This window comes from Anopheles cruzii, chromosome 3 (assembly GCF_943734635.1).
Source record: "Anopheles cruzii chromosome 3, idAnoCruzAS_RS32_06, whole genome shotgun sequence".
Lineage (NCBI taxonomy): Eukaryota > Metazoa > Arthropoda > Insecta > Diptera > Culicidae > Anopheles > Anopheles cruzii.
Window position 1 is genome coordinate 956,969 of NC_069145.1, and position 20,795 is coordinate 977,763.

Here is a 20,795-nt window from a genome sequence, read left to right on the forward strand (position 1 = left end):
GCATGGCCTCCTTAACGGTCACTTTTGCGCAAGCGCCACTTTTGACAGCTGGTTTTCTGTTTTGTTTATGCATCCAAAACAAACTCTCCGGCGAACAGCAACACAACAAAAGTTTAGTTTGTAGCGTTTTCTATTTACGTTCAGCATTTCGTTTGGTTTAAGATTAGTTGCTTTAGTTTGTTTTCAAGTGACAACGGTTTAGTGGTTTTGTACGTAAAGGTATGTTTTATTCATTAGCGTGTATACGAAAATATCGATGTACAAAAATACTTGTATGCCGTGCGCTATTGCGTGAGCTGTGAGGCGCTCTTCCTGTATTCGCATGAAAGATTGATAGATAGAAAAGCGTTTGCGTTTGCGTTGTTAACGCACAGTTTATCATGGGCACTCCGGGAAGGGAATAAACTTTTGGACGTGTACAACAGCTACGATACGTAGGAGTACCCAGAGCCCGGGTGGGTGCCGGCGAGAAGTGCATTTTCCTAGCTCCCTAGCTGGATTATCTACAGCGTTATCAACCCAAGTCGGCTATGACCGCGTCCAGATCCGACTGCAAAGTGCAGCACTCTTCCCGAACCTTGCTGATCTCGTCCCTGATTCGATCGACGTTGGCCTGCAGCAGATAGTTGCCCTTCTTTAGCGAAGCAAGCCGACCTTCGTGCCGTTTGACCCTCGGTTCGAGGTTCACCTTCTTTTTCTCGTCCGGTGCATCCTGAAAATGACGGGAGATCATCAATTTTTACGTATTGCAAGACCTACTGGGGCGCGATTGGCCACTCACTTCTGCTTCATTTTCGCTTTCGTTCTCACTCTCCGATTCAGACTCCTCGGTTTCGCTCTCCTCTTCTTCCTCCTCCTCGGGGTCCTGGTCCTCTTCCGGTTCCTCCTGTGCCACCTGTTTCGGTTCCGCACTTTCGTCATCATCTTCCATCTTCATCATGGCTGCCATTTTGTCCACTTCCTTCTGCAGCTTCTTGTATTTTTTATTTTCAGCTCTACAAGGAAGAAATGTTTGGTTATTCCTACACGTTCCGGCTGCAGGTCTGTCGGTGGCCACGTACTTGAGGGCATACTGGTTGGTTTTCATCGCGTATTTAAGGGCCTGCCGTTCGGCATGCTTTTCCTCCTGCTTTTCCTTTAGCCGCGTCAGGCGAGCCTGCAGCATGTTCACCTCCCGGTTCAGCCGTTTGGCCGCCTTTTCCGCCTTCTTCTCTTCGTCCTCTTCCTCCTCTTCTTCTTCCACTTCTGGTTCCAATTCGGGTGAGCTTTCCTTTTGGGCCGACTCGGTTGCCCGACGATCATCGGTGATTCCCTGCGCGCGCGATCACATTAAGCCAACATTAATCATTCATCAATCTGCTGTCACGCGTTCGCTGCGTGTCATGGCACACTCTGTTAGCAAACAATCACAAACGTCGGGAAGCTACTAGATCGCACACAGAACAGGGCGCCTACTTCGATTGGGTTAGGTTAGGTTGGGTTTGCCCAACTACGGGGGTAACTACGACACAACATCCACAACAACCCGAGTGTGGTGGTTCATTACCTGCGGTTCGTTCAAGTAGAAGTCATCGTCCGTTAAGCACTGCGATTAAAACGATAGCAACATAGAACCATAATTAGTGCCCAGTTCGTAAATTCGTAAGCAACATATTCCAAGCGGCGCTCAAAAGCGGCGTTCGTTGAAGGCGCCCATTTTTTCCATCGTTCGTTCGTCGAGTCGACCTCCTCCGCTTCCGGTGTTCCTAGATTAGTCGTGCGCTCCAGTGTCGTCCAGTTAGTTACATTTGAATCGCATACCAAATGTTAAAAACCCGCTGTTTCGACCAAAAAGACCGTCGCTTCCAAAGCTAAAGCATTGTCCACTTAGAATGGGGAAAAGTTGTATGTTTTCTAGCAGCGCCTCTGGTGGTCGGATTACAAAAGTTTTGACAGCTATGTGTTTAGTAAACATTCTACTTTCAGTGCTGAAAGTATCATCTTGGTGCGCGGAGTTTATAGAAAGTTATGGTCAATGAAACTCGAAAGAAGAAAAATAATTCTGCACAATCAACTGCATATGCTGTGCTCCACCGTTTCCGTGGCCGCAATATCGTAAACCGAAAGATTCAGAGTAGTTGTCGTAGTGGAACGTACGACCGGCGGCCGAACTGGAAGGTTTTGAGATCAATCAAGGGAAATTCTGGACTCTCGGTTCGGGATATTGCAAAAAAAATATCGTGCCAGCAGAAGTACTGTCCAGAGGATTTGTCTACGAAGAGGCTACTGTTCTTTCCTTGCATGTAAGCATCCAAACAGGACACTTAAACAAAACCTAGTCGCTAAAATACGCGCTTGAAAGTTATACGAGAAGGTTCTGACGAGGTAAAAAGGATGCTTGCTTGTGGGCGACGAAACATACATGAAAATGAATTATGGACAGCTTCCTGGGCCAAAATTTTATCTCCCCACGGCACAGGGAGATGTCCCCTCCAAGTTCAAATTTGAATTCACCAATAAATTTGCACGGAAACTAATGATCCGGCAAGGAATTTGCACCTGTGGACGGAAAACCAACGTTTTCATCACAAACACGACGATGAACTCAACGCTGTACAAGGAAGAGTGCCTCAAAAAGCGAGCTATATCATTTATTAGGTCACACAATGGTCCGATCAAGTTTTGGCCTGATTTGGCAAGCCGCTACTACAAGAGGCAAGAGGTAGTCTGGAAAGGTGATGCGGGATAAGCCGCTAAAGGTGGGCCCAGAAGATTGTGCAGAAAATAATGGCGCGCATTCCACAGAAAGTTCGCGATTTCATCCGACGACCGACAGAATAAATTGCTCAAATTCTCATCTCAAAATACAATGAAATACCTTCATTTTGACCCCTTGACATGTTTCCTAAGTCGTGAGATAGAGCCAGTTCAATTGTTCCCGATTCTAGGCGGACAATACTTTAGATGAACATTCCCCTTCGATCTCCTCATTGGTTCCCCGTGACACTATCCCCCTACCTGCAGTTTCCGCTCCAGTTCACCGATCTTGCGTTTCTGCTCGTCCACCTGCTTGTAGGCCGTGTCCAGTTCCTTCGCCACGGTTTGGTACTTTTGCTCTAGCTGTTTGGACTGTTGCTGCGCCTCAAGTGCCTCGTCCTTGAGCGACTTGATCAGATCACCCTGCGGCCCCGCCAGGGTGGTCTTCTCTTCGCCACTGATCGGATTCCAGCGCTCGCGCGATAGTTCCGCCTCCAGGTTTTGGACGCGCGCCTGCAGTCGCTTATTTTCGCGCTCCATCGCCTCGTTGTTGCGCAGTTCGTGGGCCAACATCTGTTTGGTGCTCTGCAGATCATCGCGCACCTTATCGATATCGTCCAGCTCATCTTCCTCCTCGTCGGCCGGCGGTGCTTCCATATTGGCGCGCGATTCCGACTTGGCCAGCTGCTCCTCGAGCGTCATCTGGCGGCGGAACTTGCGCAACCCGCCCAGGATGGGCTTGCTGCGGTCGTTACATTTCGTGGGCTTCAGCATGATCCCGCCCTGGATCTGCTTCAGCAGCTGATTGTGGGCCGTCGCCTTCTCGGTCTCGAAGATGAACTGATCCTTCACTTTGGTGATCGACTTCGAGTTGATGATCGGATGTGACCTATCGGGGCGGACCGCCGGGCGGGCGGAAAGGAAGGAAACAAAGCGAACAGACCATTACACACCATGCGTCACTTGTGATCTGAAGGCTTAACGATCTAGAGGAGGTAGCTATTTTTGGCGAACAATCATCGATCAACGTGCGCGGCACACATACAACAGACATAACAGCATTGTATAACTCTTCGATCGGTGGACAGCAGACAAAGGGATCAGGGGGACAAGACTAGACAAGATATTAATTGGGGGCCATTTGGGGACTCTTTTCGGACGCAGCTCGCCGTCGTCGTCGGGAGTACCTGTCGTTACAGTCAACGTGTCTCAGTTTCCTTCCCTGCTCTACTTCCTTCATCATGTCGGACCAATCCGGACGCCGACGCGGACGCCGTCTGCAAGAAAGGGGGAAGATTCATAGAAAAGGGATAACATCGGATTAGTTGTTAGTCGCGGACATTCGACGGTGCACGAACAGGCCCGGGGTGTTAGCGACAGGTGTGGTTTAGTGATTCCGAATCCCGATGCTGCGCGATGCTGCGGCTGATAGCAATGGAAGATACGCGCTCGGCAGAAAGAACTAGGAAGGAACTATACGAAAACATGCGATGCGGAAGCGTGCTCCCGGACCGGAACCGGATTGGCCGGGGGCCCAGCGGTGGTTTGGGTACGTGTGTGCGCGCGTGTATGTGCGTGTTGTCCTTCCCTCCCGGTGCAACCTGGTCCCGCTCCCGCTTTCTGGGCCAACTTACTTCAGTTTGTCCAACACTTCCTTCTGTTTGCCGGATATCTCGCCCTTCTGGAAGTCCGCCGGAGGTTTCATGCCCGGTGGAGGAGGCGGCGGCGGCGGTATATTCGACTTTGGCATCGGCGGTGGCGGAGGAACTGAAAATGAAGTGAAGAAGAATTGGTCCAATCCGATAGCAAATATGCGGCAGCAAAAGAAGGGGAACCACACGTTGGGCGATAAACGCCGCCAACGGAAATACGCCCAAAGCGGGCCAAAGCCGCAACGCGGCCTATGGGTTTTAAGGTTTCCGGACCAAGGTCGTGGCATGGTACTTACTTCGCTTGCTGCTTTCCGACCGCAGCGTGGACGGTTTGTGCGGATAGGCTTCCTCCTTCTTCGGGATGTCCTCCAGCAGCGGCTTCTCGACCTTCTTCAGCTGCACTTCCGGCAGTTTCTCCTTCACCCGGGGGGCCTTCAGGTTCGACGGTACCTTGCGCAGCTGCACGCGGAAGTTTTTGGCCGGTTCCGGCGAAACCGAGCGCTCCTTTACCGGTGCGTCCTGTTGCGGGCGCACGATCTTCTTCAGTGGTGGCCGCACGAAGGTTTTCGGTTCCGGTGAAGCGGACTTTTCCGACGGTGACTTGGATGACGCTTTGCTGTCGGTGTCGGTTTTGTCGGGGCTTTTGGTTGGCGTTACCTTGCGCAGCTGCACGGGCAGCTTCGGCGTCGTTGGGTCATCGGTCGTCGCGGTTACTTTCTTGGTCGCCGGGCTCGGTTCGGGCTTTCGGGCCACCGGCGTCACCGGCTTCGGTGGAGGCGATTCCTCCTCGGATTCGGTTTCCGTTTCGTATTCCGTGCTTCCCTCTTCTTCATCTTCTTCTTCTTCCAGCTCTTCTTCTTCCAGTTCTTCCTCCTCGTCGTCGGACTCCGGAACCGGTTGCTTCTTATTGGTGGTGGCGGGAGCCACCGTAGGCGCCGATCGGGGCTTGGCCGGCTCCCGCAGAACCGTCATGACCGGAGTGGTGTTTTTGAGGCCAACCTTCGGCGGCTCGGGCTTGGTCAGTGGAGGCGCCACCGGTTTCTTGTGGGCCACCACGACCGGCACTTTGATCTCCTTTGACTGCAGCTTGGCGGTCGTGGCGGGTGCTTTCGTTTCGCCATTTTCTTTGGCGGCGCCCGTCGGTGTCGACTTTTTCACCGTTGCCATGGTTTTAGTTGTTGTTGTTGGAGATGCAGCAGCAGCAGCACTGACCGGGGCTGCTACCGGAGGCGATTCTGCGCTCGATTTGGAGGACGGTGACGACTCCTTGGTGTCGGTGGCGGGTGTGGGTTTGCGGGCCCACGCCGGCGGAACACTCTTGTTGACCGTCTCGAGACGGTCCTTCAGCCAAGGCGGGCGACTATTCACCGGCATCACGCGGGGACGACAGCGCGCGCAGCAACCGTTCGCCGTTTGCCGTTCCCAGGCTACTTTGTGCGATGCGATGCGAAGTAAAACGCCCGTGACGACGTTGGCCTCACTGTCACTGTCTAAGCACTCTCTGATTCACTTTCAGTCTTACGATCGAAACCGCGCGTCGCGCGTATGACGTTTGACGGCACTGAGTCTTTGGGCAAAAATAAGCATAATTTATTACCGAAAACACACAACACACAACAGCGGTCACGATTAAAATAGATTGACGAGGGCACGCGGAGGGTCGTGAAGGGCGCGTCGCGAAATCCCGTGCTTAAATTATCACGAGTGGATCATCATTCGGAAAGGATCTTTTTGCTTGTTTGCCTTCAGTCGGTGGAAGACATTAGTAATGAAGGTGTTTTCGAGTCCGTCGCTGTCGTGTGTCGCTTTCCGATCGTCCTCTCAGGCTCTCGGATTGTGCACTGATCCGGGTGACGTCCGGCTCTAAAGATGGTCCGAAGTACATCCGTCTTTTGACCGTCGGTTATCGGTGTGACACCGGCGCGCAGAGGTGTGGCGGTGTATAAATACATCTTATTCATCAGATGGTATAAATATAAACGTGCCGGCTAAACGTACGACAGCCAAGACAACGGTGCGTCGGGTCTGTCACATAATGTGTGCCTGGACACGCTTTGCAAAAACCACCTTTTTCCGATTCCGAGAGCCAGAGATCCTCGTGAAAACGGAGAAAAGGAAAATGTCGCACACTCCGACCGTCGCGCCGTTTATTGACGCCACGAGCTGCGCGCTGACCATGACTCAATCGTACCGAAATATCATCATCCGGTAGTAGTGGAATTTTTGATACTGTCCCTGTCTCGCCAGATCGCGCTCATCCCGCACTCGTTTGCGTGCCAAATAAAGTGATAATCTTAACTCATTGCCACAGCTTGTCACAACAACGGACGCCGCGCAAAAGATTGTGGGACAGAAGTTGGATATTTCGGTCTAATCAGCAGTATTTGTGGCCACTTGTGCAACTAATCTGAAACCAAAACTACACTAACCTAACGATAGTAACCTTCACTTTAACGAAAAAGAAGAGGATACACTCTGGTAACACACGCGCCACCGTTGCCCGACGGGAACTGCAACGTAGGAATAAATGCATTCGACAAATGCACTTCATTAGCCGCACCTCCAACGAGGTTATCTACCAAAAATGGATCCTCTATAAAAGGGAGCGCGTAATAATTATTCTAACAACCTCGTTGATCATCATCTCCGACATTGAACGTTCGCTGATGCGTAGATGCTCACGGTGAGCAACGAGGCGTCTCCATGTCTTGATTGGCCGTACAATGGCCATCTAACAAATCTAATTACCCTTCCCTGACAGGGTCACCCTCAGCCGAATTAGTTTATTTCAAAGATACTTCACCCGTAAACGCTTAATTTCAGAATCAAAATGTGTCAACAACTACTATGGGAAAATTCTAATCTCCTAATTCTAATTCTTTGCAGGATAGTTTCAGCGAAATAAGTACGATTTTCCTTCCTTTGGCTGCGGACGATTGTTGAAAAGTTAAGGTCAAGAGAACAGTTTCGGTACCGTGCCACTCCGCCACTTCGGAACGATCGTGCCGAACGTGACCCGAGGAGCGAAGGTTGCCTGACGCTGATGCTGGGCGACTGAAGGCCAATAGCAGCCAGCCCATTGCAATAAAACTACTCCGCGGCCATCACCGCGGCCGCGGCCAGGATTAGTTTTAATGTTCCGACAAAACTTAACCCTGGTTCTGACGCCCGGCCCCGGTCCTTGACACGTTGGAAGACGATCTCGTCTTCGCCTCGCTGAGTTATTGTGCTTTATTGTGATCTTAAAATAAGAGAGAACGCAGCACGATCGTGCTCATCGTTTAATTAATTTTCCCAAATGACGTCACCGTGTGTGTGTGCGCGCTGGCCATGTGTCTCGTGTGGAATATCGGTGTATGTGCGTGTGTGTGCGTGTGTGCGGGTGGGCGTATTGTTTATGGTTTATTCGGATTTCTGTGGCGACGACTGCATTCGGAGATGTAAAAATAACAAGCCACGTTCTGCGTGTTCCACTAAACTTCATCTCTAGAAGTCTTCGACCGCCATTACGCTACGGCGACTTCGGCGGCGACGACAGTTGCTGTGATCGCGAGCGGCTAGCCAAAAGGACCAAAAGACGGATGTACGCGACGAAATGTTGAAAATTTCACTCATTTCAAAGTAGGTCAACGCGTCGAATTCCGCCGTCACCGACAGCGACGACGACGACGACGACAAGATACTCCTTTTGCTCGCATTTTGGTTTCCGCTTTTTTCTCTGGTTGGGGCCACAACCCACGAACGCACGTCACGCACGCACACATACACACCTTGTGTTTTTTTGTTACTTTTAGTGAACCATTGAACTGCACTTCACAGACATTAAAGTGAGCCCCATCTCGTTGGGGTCGGAAAAGTGATCGCCGCCGCCGTTTTCCTTCCTCCGCGATCATTCTCACTCACACACCGACGGCGGCGGGTTGGTGATCTACGCACACTCACACACACACACACGAGTACACATCATTTCGCGGGACGTCGTGAAATTCTTGCGAAAGTGTTGATGAATGCGGGACGGCTTTTCTTTCTTTCTTGCCTTCGCGCTTCGTTACGACACGGAATTTGGCAAACACATGAAGAAAAAACGGAGAATGCAGTCGTGAATGGAGTTTTGCACACTCCCGATCACCGCACACACACACACCGGAGCGCCTCCTGCGTCACGCGACGGACGGAGCCCTGTCGTCCTGTGTCGAAGTTATGCAAAACCCGACATTGAGCCCCCGATCCTCGATCGGATCTCGGGATCTGGTACCTCTCTGGTGCTATACTCTATTGAATCTGCTTTTCTACTACTTTGGCCACTGAAAAATGGAGGCCCCGGGATAATTTACGACGAACCGCCGCAGAGCGGGAGCGATCTTCGACGACTGATCGGACGCACACGATCCGCGCGGCGGCAGAATACCATCCGAAAGCGAGCGAAAGTGGCGAATTTTCCGAGAGACCTGCTCGACCACCGGTTCGTAATGGTTCGCATTCTCGCACATAAGGTGGTTTTTCCCAATTTTCCCACCATGATTTTCCTTTCGCACGATCCTCTCACTCGTGCGGCGCACAAGAGCGGCGAAGCTAAATTTATAATCCCACTCGATGCGATCCTCTCTGGCTCTCCCGCTGGCTGTGCATGTTTTCTAGAATGCGTAGGTTATTTCGTGAAAATGAGAGACGTGTTTCCTTTCTCTCGATCCCACGGTGCCCCCCTCACTAATGGGACCGCGACAAGGTAAACACGCGTAACAACATTGGACGTACGTTAGGCAATCGTAGTTTTCTTTCTTTGTTTACCGATCGCGCTTTGCCTGGCACGCACGAACTTGAGCTGTTGCTTATCAGCTGTTTGTGCTGATCAGCTGAAGACAAACACCATAAAGGGTAGCATTCTAAACAATATAAAATGACCATAAAATTCACTTTCTTAAGCTTGTCCTCGTTCTGTATTTCGAAGAAACATTCACACATATTTATCAATACATCTCATCTCATCAACACACTAATACTTTGCGCAGGATATTCTAGGAACGCCGGTCGACAACAGTCTTCACCCGTGTGCTCTGCGATCGGGTCATACATTATTTTTATCGCCGACGTCGGTCATCGGAGAAAAGTGTGGCCACGTTTTGATCTCTTCGAACAGCCTATCACCGGGACATTCGGTGGCCCGAACCTGTCGGTGGCCGAGCAACGTGTAGTTCTGGGCGATGATGCCCTGTCGGACGCCGTACTCGATGACGGTTTCCGTAGCGGCGAGCATTGTTTTGGGTGGCAATTCCGCTGCGAATGGTAAAACAGACTCGCTGGAGTGATCCGACTGCGTCTCAACCCAACCCGAGGCACTTACCGGTCCAATCACCGATTAGACAAATTCCGACACTGTTGGCGTTGTAGCGGGGCGCATGAGCACCGACGACGTTGAATCCTCGCCCCTGGTATATCCGTCCATCGCCACCGACCGCGAAGCTGTAACCGATGTCGTTCCAATTGCGCTCGTCCTGGTGGAACCGTTGCATCGATTGCATCGCTTTGATGCACTCCAACTTACTGTGACACGCGGCCGGTTGGTACGAGTGGTGGATGATAACGTACGGGATGGGGCCGGCAAATCGTTCGATCAGTTTGGGGGGTTTTGCGTCCCAGAAGCTGCGACTGACGTACGGCGGTGGGTCTGTTGGGAACAGCGAGCGAAGCCGAGGATCATTAGCTACTAGCCCCTTGGCAAGATTGTAGTGCGATCGCGATCACGCGACGAATACTGTGTCTTGTTATTCAAGTATAAAAAAACACACTACGACAACTCCCGCCGCACGGTCGGCTTATCTGTCTGTGGCTGCCCATTTCCAGTGAGCTTCGAAACATTTATCTGTTTGATCAGCTGCGCCACCGTCACCTAATGTTGGGCGCACTTAATTAGGCCTGTACGTGCCCGAGCACTTGAGCAAATTGATTTCCTAGTGACGTTCGCTCGAACATTGAACATTCTTTCGCCATATGCAGGTCAAGGGCGTGATAAGATGCGCCCCGGAAACGATACAGTCCGTGTCCGTGGTGGAACCCGCCGTACTGTAAATTTTGCTAACACAAATTATAAACCCTTTAGATGAATGGTTTTGCACGGTCGGTCGGTCGGTCTCCCACGGCTCTCGCGAAGGGGATTTTTGTGAGGAGTCATCGCGTAAAACTCGTTCACAATTCGAACGCTGCTTACCACATGCTTTGCTGTCCACCACGACGTACAGCAGCACGCCAACGAACGCACTCATGTACAAACAGAATCTCTTTATCATGTTTCGGTGTGTTTTACAGCACTGTCGCGATCGATTGTTTCGTTAAACACGGCGACACTGTTCCATAACAGATTTGCAGATTGCCCGTGACCGCAGTACACGACTCGCAATGAGCTTTCAAACTAATCTCGCGGACACCACCACTCCACGCCGGTAATCAAACAAATCACTGTCTGCAAGTCTGTCTGGCGGCGTTTTGTCTGCCTGTCTGCCGGACGGGTATTTTTTCGGTTGTTTGCACTCGGCCGGTTAGTGTTTATTTGGTTGCCCTGTTTCACTGTTTCTTCGGGCTCCGAGCCGCCGGTTGATAAGCTAATTCGAACACCGATTTTGCGACCCGCTCGCTGGTTGAAACGATACTGCGTTGGTAGCAGCCGGTGTCACCGGCATTTAAATAGGGCCAGCAGCGTGACTAGGAGCGGCATTGCACCGCGTGCGTCTGTGAAAACCACCCCATCGCGACTGATATTGCGAGAGTGTCAAGCGATAGTGCGAGCGCGAATGAAGTTCCCTCGGCGACCCTTTAGTGGTGATAAGCGAAAGGGATCGATCGAGGTTTTAACGGGAGGATCAACGGAGGATGAAGCGTCCTTAGTATGTTGTATTGTATTGTAATATGTTTTGGGGTAGTGACTGTACTGGAATTTTGTTTTTCGGAAGAACGTTTGAAGCGAAATACCATAAACAGGGTTCGAAAGTAAGGCTTCAAAACACAGCCATTGACCAACCTGTTCTCGCGACCCAACGATTGCGAACGAACGACCGATTTCCCGGGGCGTGATTTCGTGGGGATTCACCGTCTCTCGATCGTGGGAACGGTGCCGCGTTCCAGCGATCGGATCGGATGGCAACGAAAGACAGATCCCACTGGACCAGGTGTCTCGACGCGATTGAGGAGAGCTCTTTCATTCATTCACCAAGAGGCAGACGTGGGTCAATGTGAACTACGATTTGCTAACGCAGCATGACATTTTGTATGTGAAGGGCTCAGGGAAGGATTGATAAGACGGAAATCATATTCTCATTTGTGTACCAATTTTAACACTCACTCATTGATGGTTGACGCTTTTTTGGTCTCATCTATCGCTTCGTTATCGGCTCAGGGGTTTAATGATATTTGTTTTCGCGTACGCGTAATCAAGAAATTAAATGTACACAGCTACCGTGGCTGTAATGAATCATTGGAAATCACATTCTTATCAATTGGTAAAGTGTGTTGGGTAATTTCTTTGAAGAATCAGATCTGTTTGAATGTTTACAAATCATATGGGAGATGAAGGCGCCATCGTTTTTGTTCAACTACCGAGTACCAGTTTCAAACATCGTACGATAAATTGTGCTGAATCATGACTGAAGGACTTCTCATTGTTTGGGCAAGGTACGACGTATTACATTACTGTGCCCGGGAAAAATGTCGGGAATTCCTTCTTCTTCTACTTGTCTACTTGTGTTCTCGTTATTTTTTGGCCACAGTAGCATATTTATGAAACTCACTCAGTACTACAAACTGATTAGGAATACAAACAATATTAGGTGTACTCAAGCATTAAATTACATCAAAGCAAAGCCTTCCTAGTCGTGCTGTCACTTTCCTCTGTTTCAATCATAGCAGGCTGCCAGTGCGTGCGAAGTCAAGATGTTTAGCTAGCCACGGTCATTTTATTGGCTTTATCGTCTCAGTAGGCCTCACAGCACTTGTTTACCCGCTGTTTCGCTATCTTCCGCGAAAATCCCCTTTTGGGGCATGCATGCAAGGAGTGACCGCACGGTCAACCCGTTTTTCTGTATCCTCCACTTGTTTTCCTTTTCCCCCAGGCCTATTTTGCGCGGATCGCGACCGGCCAGCGGAAGTGATTCGAATGCCACAATCGACGCCGCACCCTGAGAATGCGCAGCGCAAAGTTACAGGCCGCTCTGGTTAAGCGCCGTGAAGCGGAGCAAATTAAGTACCAAAAGTCGGCGGCCGTCGAACGGTACTATGACCAGTGGGGCCGCATCACGAGCCGGTTCGAGTCCTGGACCACCCCACAGTACTACCGCGAGGCGGAAGAAGCGCTCCGGAAGCGGGAGGACGATAAGCGCAAAGCGGGAGCCCTTGAAGCCCGAAGGGAACGGCTGAAAGAACTGCTGGCCCGGGAAAGCGAACAGCTTAAAAAGGAAGCGGACGGTAGAGCACTGTGATCTTTTTTTTTTGTTATGTCCCATCTCACGGCATTTTCTTTCACACAGAGATAGCACGTCCGAAGCCGAAAGCACTGTCGACCGAAATTCTGGAAGGTGTCCGGGCGAGGATACAGAGCGCCGAGGAAGCGAAGAAGCGCATCGATCTCGAGGCCAACCTGTACAGCAAGTGGCGCCACGGGGTCGATCGCGATGGCGTCATCATGGATTCGCGGTCACCGCACCAGGCGATGGCCAAACTGAACTGGATCGATCGGCAGGTCGAGCTGCAGCTGCAGGATGAGCAAGATCGCCGCCAGCAGCAGGAGCGTGATTTGCGGCTCCACGAAGAGGTACGCCACCGGGAGGAACGCTTGCTGGAGAGGGACCGCATGCGGGAGCAGGAGATTGCGGAACTGCGCCGGCTGCAGGAGGTGCACATGGCCGAGCTGAAAACGCGCGAACACGAAACGAACGAGCTCGGGCTGTACGAGGTGCGTTTGAAGACGAAAAAGGAAGAGACGGCCAAGGAACTGGACGCGCTGCGCGTGTATAACGATCGGCGTCGCGATCGTGTAATGGCGATGCATAACTTGAGGCGCATCAAGATGCTGCTGCGCGAGCGCTCCGAAGCGGTGCGCACCGATCTGCGGCACGATCTGGCGCTGTTGCAGCGCCTCAGCCTGGACAGCCCGGCGGCCACCGACAGCGCGGATGGACTTAAGTATTTGAGCCGCAAGTTCCAGCTTCAGCTCGATCTGGAGGTGGAACAGCAGACGGCGATCGAAAGCATGTACGAGTCGGAAGCGAAGCACAATCTGGCCAAGTGGGAAGACAAGTGGAACAGTGAGGCCGTGATCCGGGAGCAGCAGCTCCGCTGTCTGCTCGAGGACCGCCTGATGGAGTTCGAGGCGAAACTGATCGAGTGCACTACGCGACAGCGCGAACTGATCGAGGTGCGCGAGCAGCACATCAAGGCGATCGAAAATGCGAACCAACGGCTGAAGGCGCTGATGTCGGAGAAATCGCGCGATGAGTGTGAAACCGTAGGCCCGGCTCAGCTTAGGGATCGCAGCGATCGGGAGGTTATTAGACGGCCCTCGACGCAAAGCTCGCAACGAAGCAGTACCTTCAGCAGCATCTTTCCGTTTGACGATCCGGGCTTCGGTGTGCCGTCGACCGTCGGAAGTAAGACACGCGACGCGACACCGGCGGAGGCACTGGTCGTTCCCAGGTTTGGGCGAAAGAAGGTAGCATGGTGTTAGCGAATCAAGAGAAGCGACCACCAGTGACAACAATGTCCGTCCACTACTGCCATTCGATGGAGAACTCGATATTTACAAAACTAGGAATAGGCAGTTTTTTAAACCAATTTTCAGATATTATAGTGCGTGCGTGGGATGGGAGAATATTTTGTACACGTTTTAGAAGAAAAAATGCCTTTTATGAGTAACTTTTTGCAGTAAAAAGGACGCGTTCTTCTTGTTTTTACGTTTCGTTTTATTGAATTTCCTCTCTTCCAGTTCCTGCCCACAAGTTTATGTTCCCCTTATGTCGTTTATTTTCACCATTTCAAGAAAAAAAGTCCTACAAGAGTTTCGGTTCCGTGTGTGTGTGTGTGGTTGTGGTTTGGTATGAAAGGATGTTATGTCGATAACGGCTACAGAGAATCTGTCTCGTACTGCGGCCGCTGCCGCGGTTCGGACGTGAGGAGTTTCCGAACAAAACCGTCGCAAATTAAACGGAAGCGAACGGAATTGTTACATTTTAGCCACACGACTTGGTCGTGCCTGGTCTCGGGGAGCGCCGTTCAATGCGCCGTCATTGTTCTCGATGATGGAATGGTGTAGCGGGAGCCTATCTTCTCCGCGCGCGGGTTTTGATGAATTGAGCGCCAGTTCCTTTGCCAGCTGCTAACGCTGGCTGGATTCAACGCCTCTCCTCCCGCGGGTGGTTATATACGAAAGCAAAGCTCTATTAACTCTCACACGCGTTCCGATATATTTAGCACGGCCCGACGCAAAAAGGGGGAAGGTAATTTCGTAACACACTCTGTAATCGTAAAGGGACAAATCGAATTCGCACATCACAAACCTTCTGCACAGTGTTCTATCACAACGCGATAGTAATTTACGACCTCGACCTCTGCGTCATCGTCGTCCAAAAGATGGTTCCAAAGAAGGAATATGCATCGCAGAAGTTGGTAGGTTGGTAGTTGAAACAGTTTTATGAGATTTGGAAACGATCACCGGGGCGCCCAGTGGTGTCGTCCAATCCGTTTTGCGCCATTTTAATTGAGTTTCTGTTTTGAATGACGATGCAACGACAACGACGAATGTGAATGCTTTTATGCTGCTGCGCTGTGGCGGCGTATTGTGGGGATCTTGCATCATTTGCTTGTTGTGTTGGTTGTTTTCGTCTCGACATTATCCGTTTACATACATTGTTTTAATAATAATTATTATTATTATTTAGTGTGTTATATAAAAAAGTAATAATTATCCATAAGACTACTACAAGGTCAAAACAGATTGCATTTCGATAACCAACTGGGAGCCTTCCGTGGTTCCACCTGTGGTTTTAGCTGGTGTCCACCCTTCGGAGGATTGTTTGCTTCCTGCAACGGGGGAAAACAATGGTTGAGACCCCAAGAGCGGAAGGCGAGTTCCGTCACAACAACATACCATCCGTTTTTCCATTTTACATTTAATATCACGCGCCAGAGTGAAGAACGCATCGTCCACGTTGATGCTTGCCTTAGCCGAGGTTTCCATGAATTTGATACCGTACTCTACCGCCAGCTGTTCGCCCCGGACGCGCGTTACCTGTGTTGGGGGGGAAAACAACAAAAAAGACATTAACAACCGGATCAAAGATCATCCCCCTTTTCTGTCTGTACCTGTCTTTTCTCGTTCAGCTCACACTTATTGCCGAGCAACATCTTTTCCACGTCGGCCGATGCGTTTTCCTCAATGTTTCGTATCCAGTTTTTAATGTTCTCGAACGATTTCTCCTGTGTGATGTCGTACACTAGCATGATGCCCATCGCGCCCCGATAGTACGCGGTCGTGATCGTGCGGAACCGTTCCTGGCCGGCCGTATCCCTGCACGGAAAGGAAAATATACTTTAAGCATTTGTTGCGATGGACTCGCAGCATATCTACTTACCAAATTTGTAGCTTGATCTTTTTCCCATCGAGATCGATCGTTCTAATTTTGAAGTCAATTCCTGAAACAAAACAAAAACGAGCCTAATCAGTTGCGGTGTATCGAACAAAGTGGTTTATTTCACTCCTTATAGATCGTTCAATCGATCGAATCGATGCTTATTTGCGCTTCGCCAACTGGAACGGCGGCAACTGCTGATGGGGGCTGCGCGTATCCTCGAGCGTCGATTTCATTTCCATAACCTTTTGAACTGTGTGTCTGATCGAGCAAGGTCGACATTTTTACACGCGATACCTCTAATTGTGTTGGAAGATGGTTGGAAGAACTCCAGTTCCGCAGGTCGACGATCGCGCATACGGTAACTCAATTAACCAGAAAGCACTGGCGATCGGGGCAGTGTCATGTGCGGTCCGTTCCGCTTGCAATTTGGTGCCAACTTTTGCTCCCCAGAGCCAATATCATTCCTCAGAAGCGAGGAAGACATCCCAACGGGCCGGGGCCGCGACAAATGGCGCGCTAATCCCGGCAAGCAGCAATGATGCTGAGAGCGGCATGATGCGGCGTAGTTAGAATGTGCAAAGATATTTTTATCCTATTGTCATTCGGCTTGCCGCCATCGACGCTCCCCATTCGCGAGTTCCCCCCCCCACCGGGGGGGTGGCCTTATATTTCGCGTTAAAACCGTAAGTAAGAGACCATTAGAATGTAGCACAAACAAATGGTCATATTTCTTGGTCGGATTGGCCGCATTGGCACAATGAAAACTGGTCGAAATTCAATCGCTCGTAGGAAGCGTTCCAGGCACGCAGTAGGCGATCACTCGACCAAGATTCGAAGCAGAGCACTCTTTGTGGCAGAGCGTGGCTTGCTACGATACACGCTTAACACATCGTTCAATAAGTCCCGAGACTACCATAGAATTGGCGCTAATAATGCCATTCGTATACCAGGGTTCGGAAGTACCAACCTTCAGATGAGGTGTGTCAAAATTTGATGTAATTCGAAGCATAACCAAGAAAGCTATAGTGGTTAAAGTGACGCTACTTTTGCAATCCTGAAAAAATGGACCAAAACAAGTTTCGTGTGTTGATAAAACATTGTTTTCCAATGGGGAAAAAACACTGTTTAAGCTCAGCAATGGCTTGAAAAACGTTATCCGGACTCTACTCCGTCGAAACCAACCATTTTTCGGAGGTATGCTGACTTCTATGCGGTCGTGCTGATACAAATGATGCAGAACGTTCGGGTCGGCCAAATGAGGCAGTAACTCCCGAAAACATCAAGCAAGTATTGAAAATCGTGATGGAAGACCGCAAAATGAAAGTGCACGAGATAGCTGAGATGGTAAACAATCAACTGGCAGTGCATTTACTATTTTGCACCAAAAATTGGCTATGAAAAAGGGGTTTTCCACATGGGTGCCGCGTTTGCGCACATTGGAACAAAAGCCACCATGGCACAATTCAATCAAAACGATGACCAAATTCAACGAATTAGGCTTCCAACTGCTCCTCATCCTCCGTACTCGCCGGATCTGCCCCCCAGCGACTACTGGCTCTTTACGGATCTCAAAAAGATGCTCCAGGGAAAAAGATATGGCTCGAATGAGGAGGTGATTGCTGCTACTGAGGCTCATTTTGAGACAAAAAACAAATCGTGCTACAAACATGGAATTGAAAAAATAGAGAAGTGTGGAATGGTTGTATAACACTTTAAGAAGAGTATGTTGATGAATAATAAAGAATTTTACCGATAAAATGTTGTTTTCATAGTTAGTCTCGGGACTTATTGAACGATGTGTTAGCTTCCCCAATCGAACGAGTGAGTAACGATCGACGATGATAAAGAACGATGCTTATAAGTGTCTGATCCAGAAATAGAGTCACCGGAACATTCCATAAAAACCAGAAGCACACGGACGGCACGGTTAGCATCCCGTGTACGGACAAGTCCACAAGAGGAATCCGATTTCCTAAACGGTATAGACGCCGTTTAGACGGTTCCGGGGATGCGGCGTAAGAAAACATGCTTCCGAGGAGCGTCGCATCGATACTCTGAGCCGCTCTTCGGTTCCTCTGGAGCGGTGACTGTACACTGTGTTCTTAGAATTCGGCGATTGCGGGGACGATCCGTTTATCAGAGCGCACTTCAGAATTTCCAGCATAGGGTCATTCCGTTGAACCACCGAGACTCGGAGCTTATCATTCGGGTCCATTTACGAAGCACAACAAAGCCGATTGGGCACGCGATTTGGTTGGTTGGTTTAAAACAAATAAGGCCAACTTCAAAACGCTCTTATCGCGATACACGGCCACGGCCCAGGCGGAAACGGCTATCATCGGAAATTCCTCCGAGTAGTCACGGTGTTTCGAGTCCGATCCGATGGAACTGCTGGAAACGATTGATCTTTGCTAAATCGATATAAAAAGGGGGCCACCAGCCTACCGGCCGCACGGTGGCCAACTTGTGTGGCACCAGGTGTCGACAGGTGGCACACCGTCATCGATGACGATCATCGCCGTTTGGCGTGTATTAGTCATAGGACCGCTGGCTAGGAGGGGCGCTCTGACGGGGCTTTCGGGGGTAGCGTTTTCGAATGTCGGAAGGCTCGCTCGCTCGGGGTGGCCTTGGGCCCCGTTACTCACCGATCGTGCTGATGAAGGTGGTATTGAAGGCATCCTCCGAGAAGCGAAACAGTATGCAGGTCTTGCCGACGCCGGAGTCTCCGATGAGTAAAAGTTTGAACAAATAGTCGTACGTTTTCGCCATTTCGCCTGGGTGGACACCGGGGCACAGTTCGTTGACACTGTTGCTCTTTGTGTGTGGTCCCGCCGCCTTGTGGTCACAATGAAACGGGGCGCGGATACGGCAAACAAGGAAAGACGGGCCTCACTGGAGAAACAACACTTTCACGCCCTTCAGCAGAACCAATTCTCGAGTACGCTCTAGATGGCCCCGCGGCGGCGTGAGGTGTGTTCCTTCGGCTTGATTGCACGAAAATTTGCAAGGTAGCGCGGTGAGCGGTGACGGGGGGGCACGAAATTTTCCAATGACTGCTGGCCGATTGCTTTCGATCGACCGAAGTAACAGCGAATGTGGAACGTTTTATCAAACGGCACCCTATAAAGTTCTAATGCTGTGACGAGAGACAACGTAACGCAAAAAATAAGACGGACAAACGCAAAACGGGACTTCCACGAAGTCGTCTGGGCCAGAAACCGCACTCTCTCTCTCTCTGTCTATCGGCTGAATCACTGTGGTTTGCGGCCACCGTTTTGGATCAATCAATAAACGAACCGAACCGAAAACTTTCGCCTCACAACACACAGGACAACAGCGAAGGCGGTGAAGGACAATGTTCCGTGGGCGCTTTGAGCCTTTTTAGTCTGAATCGTCGTCTCGTCGTCGGACATGGGGCTGTGGTTTTGACGTTCAGATATCCGCTAGACTGATGAATTACGGCAGCAAAATGTGTGTTTCTTTTCGCCTGCGTGTGTGTGTGTGTTTTCTGCGATCGGATTCGTAGTGGTTGTAACGTCATCGCACCGTGGTGAGTTTCGAGCTACACGTGACAGCTGTCAAACGCCTGGACGCCAGTGTGTTGGCTGCGTACGTTCCGTAGGGTTTCGTACTTTCGGACTATTTTCAATCGAATGGAGAGAGATTCAAAAAAGCACCTAAAACTTATCGATTCGTTGCAACATACTTGCATGTTGACGCAAAACTTTGGCCATTCGACGTCCTGAACTAAATGATAGAAATGATCAAACGTGTTAGATACTTCGGAATGTTATGTCCTCCTATCTTATAGAAATTCTCCATAGTGCGGTGAGCCCCTGCAGCTCTCCATTCCGTGGGTGGTGAATTCAGCGCTACACTCGCCAGAGCGAAGTTTCCTGTCAAACGGGCTTTCGATTTCGGCCAAGTAAGAACCTCGGACCACACACGCACCACGGAGAGGAGCAGAGCACTAAATTGCTGGATCGTGAAGTGTGCAATTAGCGGTTCCCCCCGTTCCACTCTAATAATGCGTGTAAGCGTGGCGGGGTGCGATTAAAGCAGGCTCTGGAGCGACGTTCCCCGAGTGTCCCCCAATCTTTGCTCCGATCGAAATCCGGAGTGTCGCATTGGCTTTGTCTCCACCGTCTTAGACACCCCTCTTTATCTTTCAGTGGTGCTGTTCGATGGGGAAAATCAACGGCAAAACACTCGCGACTCGCGCGAGCCAGTGGCCATTTGGTGTAACCTGTGACTAATCACTCTATCTAGCGATTGGGTTCCTCGGATTGATGGCATCGGTGGGCGACGGGTGCGAAACTGCGGTGTTATTGTTTGTCGTTTTCGCTCCAAACCGGGTAAACCCCTGGCCACCGCTGGCCACCGAGTCGGAGTGGATTAGGCCGCGGAAAAAGTGCGTTACGCGAAAAATCAAACAGAGCTGAAGTGAAAAGCTAAAGTGCGCAAATCCGCAGAAGATAGCGCGGGAGCGAAGGAGACGGGGCGCCGAAAGAGCGAGAGCGAGCGAGAGTGTGTGAAAGCAGGTGTCGGTAGTGGTGGTGGTGGTGTTGGTGTTGGTGGGCAGTTGACAGCTGCGGGGTGTGTGCGTAGTCCGTAATCACCTGATTTCGCCAGCGAGTGCGTGTGGAGCGAGCGAACACAGATTGTTGTTTTGTGTAGCGAATGTTGTTGAATTTCCTGACCAGCCCCCCCCCCGAGGGTCCTGGGTCCGTGCGTTGTTTTGCTCTAATAAAAAGCAGCAAAACGGGCGGGGGGAAGTAGCGAAGAAAGTGGCGAT

At 50.7% G+C, this 20,795-nt stretch overlaps 4 protein-coding genes across 4 annotated transcripts; 1 reads left to right on the top strand and 3 right to left on the bottom strand.

The window, feature by feature from the left end:
* Positions 1–217: 217 nt before the first annotated feature.
* LOC128275524 (glutamic acid-rich protein) lies at positions 218–5,951 on the bottom strand. Its single transcript, XM_053014060.1, has 8 exons — positions 4,685–5,951; positions 4,371–4,503; positions 3,924–4,013; positions 2,998–3,625; positions 1,547–1,585; positions 1,062–1,312; positions 782–995; positions 218–712 (listed from the first exon to the last, which is right to left on the bottom strand). The coding sequence occupies exons 1-8, from the start codon at positions 5,760–5,762 to the stop codon at positions 515–517; spliced, it is 2,631 nt and encodes an 876-aa protein (XP_052870020.1). The 5' UTR covers positions 5,763–5,951; the 3' UTR covers positions 218–514.
* Positions 5,952–9,320: 3,369 nt separating this feature from the next.
* LOC128275703 (peptidoglycan-recognition protein LB) lies at positions 9,321–11,121 on the bottom strand. The gene is made up of 3 exons (XM_053014292.1): positions 10,594–11,121; positions 9,730–10,053; positions 9,321–9,662 (listed from the first exon to the last, which is right to left on the bottom strand). Exons 1-3 carry the CDS (start codon positions 10,670–10,672, stop codon positions 9,454–9,456), a joined length of 612 nt encoding a protein of 203 aa, XP_052870252.1. The 5' UTR covers positions 10,673–11,121; the 3' UTR covers positions 9,321–9,453.
* A 1,438-nt stretch (positions 11,122–12,559) lies between these two features.
* LOC128274502 (trichoplein keratin filament-binding protein) lies at positions 12,560–14,097 on the top strand. Its single transcript, XM_053012725.1, has 2 exons — positions 12,560–12,839; positions 12,902–14,097. The coding sequence occupies exons 1-2, from the start codon at positions 12,560–12,562 to the stop codon at positions 14,095–14,097; spliced, it is 1,476 nt and encodes a 491-aa protein (XP_052868685.1).
* Positions 14,098–14,319: 222 nt separating this feature from the next.
* LOC128274172 (ras-related protein Rab-8A) lies at positions 14,320–19,437 on the bottom strand. Its single transcript, XM_053012281.1, has 5 exons — positions 18,646–19,437; positions 16,001–16,061; positions 15,732–15,936; positions 15,517–15,657; positions 14,320–15,449 (listed from the first exon to the last, which is right to left on the bottom strand). Exons 1-5 carry the CDS (start codon positions 18,767–18,769, stop codon positions 15,354–15,356), a joined length of 627 nt encoding a protein of 208 aa, XP_052868241.1. The 5' UTR covers positions 18,770–19,437; the 3' UTR covers positions 14,320–15,353.
* Between the last annotated feature and the right edge of the window lie 1,358 nt (positions 19,438–20,795).

Excerpts from the sequence above, each read along its gene's own strand:
- LOC128274502 (XM_053012725.1), top strand. The coding sequence starts at position 12,560 with ATGCGCAGCGCAAAGTTACAGGCCGCTCTGGTTAAGCGCCGTGAAGCG. Across the intron at positions 12,840-12,901 it reads GCTTAAAAAGGAAGCGGACG|AGATAGCACGTCCGAAGCCG; the intron begins GTAGAGCACTGT and ends TCTTTCACACAG.
- LOC128274172 (XM_053012281.1), bottom strand. The coding sequence starts at position 18,769 with ATGGCGAAAACGTACGACTATTTGTTCAAACTTTTACTCATCGGAGAC. Across the intron at positions 15,937-16,000 it reads AAGATCAAGCTACAAATTTG|GGATACGGCCGGCCAGGAAC; the intron begins GTAAGTAGATAT and ends CTTTCCGTGCAG. Across the intron at positions 15,658-15,731 it reads AGCTGAACGAGAAAAGACAG|GTAACGCGCGTCCGGGGCGA; the intron begins GTACAGACAGAA and ends CCCCCAACACAG.
- LOC128275703 (XM_053014292.1), bottom strand. The coding sequence starts at position 10,672 with ATGATAAAGAGATTCTGTTTGTACATGAGTGCGTTCGTTGGCGTGCTG. Across the intron at positions 10,054-10,593 it reads GGTGGACAGCAAAGCATGTG|ACCCACCGCCGTACGTCAGT; the intron begins GTAAGCAGCGTT and ends TGTTCCCAACAG. Across the intron at positions 9,663-9,729 it reads TCTAATCGGTGATTGGACCG|CGGAATTGCCACCCAAAACA; the intron begins GTAAGTGCCTCG and ends TACCATTCGCAG.
- LOC128275524 (XM_053014060.1), bottom strand. The coding sequence starts at position 5,762 with ATGCCGGTGAATAGTCGCCCGCCTTGGCTGAAGGACCGTCTCGAGACG. Across the intron at positions 4,504-4,684 it reads GTCGGAAAGCAGCAAGCGAA|TTCCTCCGCCACCGCCGATG; the intron begins GTAAGTACCATG and ends CTTCATTTTCAG. Across the intron at positions 1,586-2,997 it reads AACTGGAGCGGAAACTGCAG|TGCTTAACGGACGATGACTT; the intron begins GTAGGGGGATAG and ends TTTTAATCGCAG.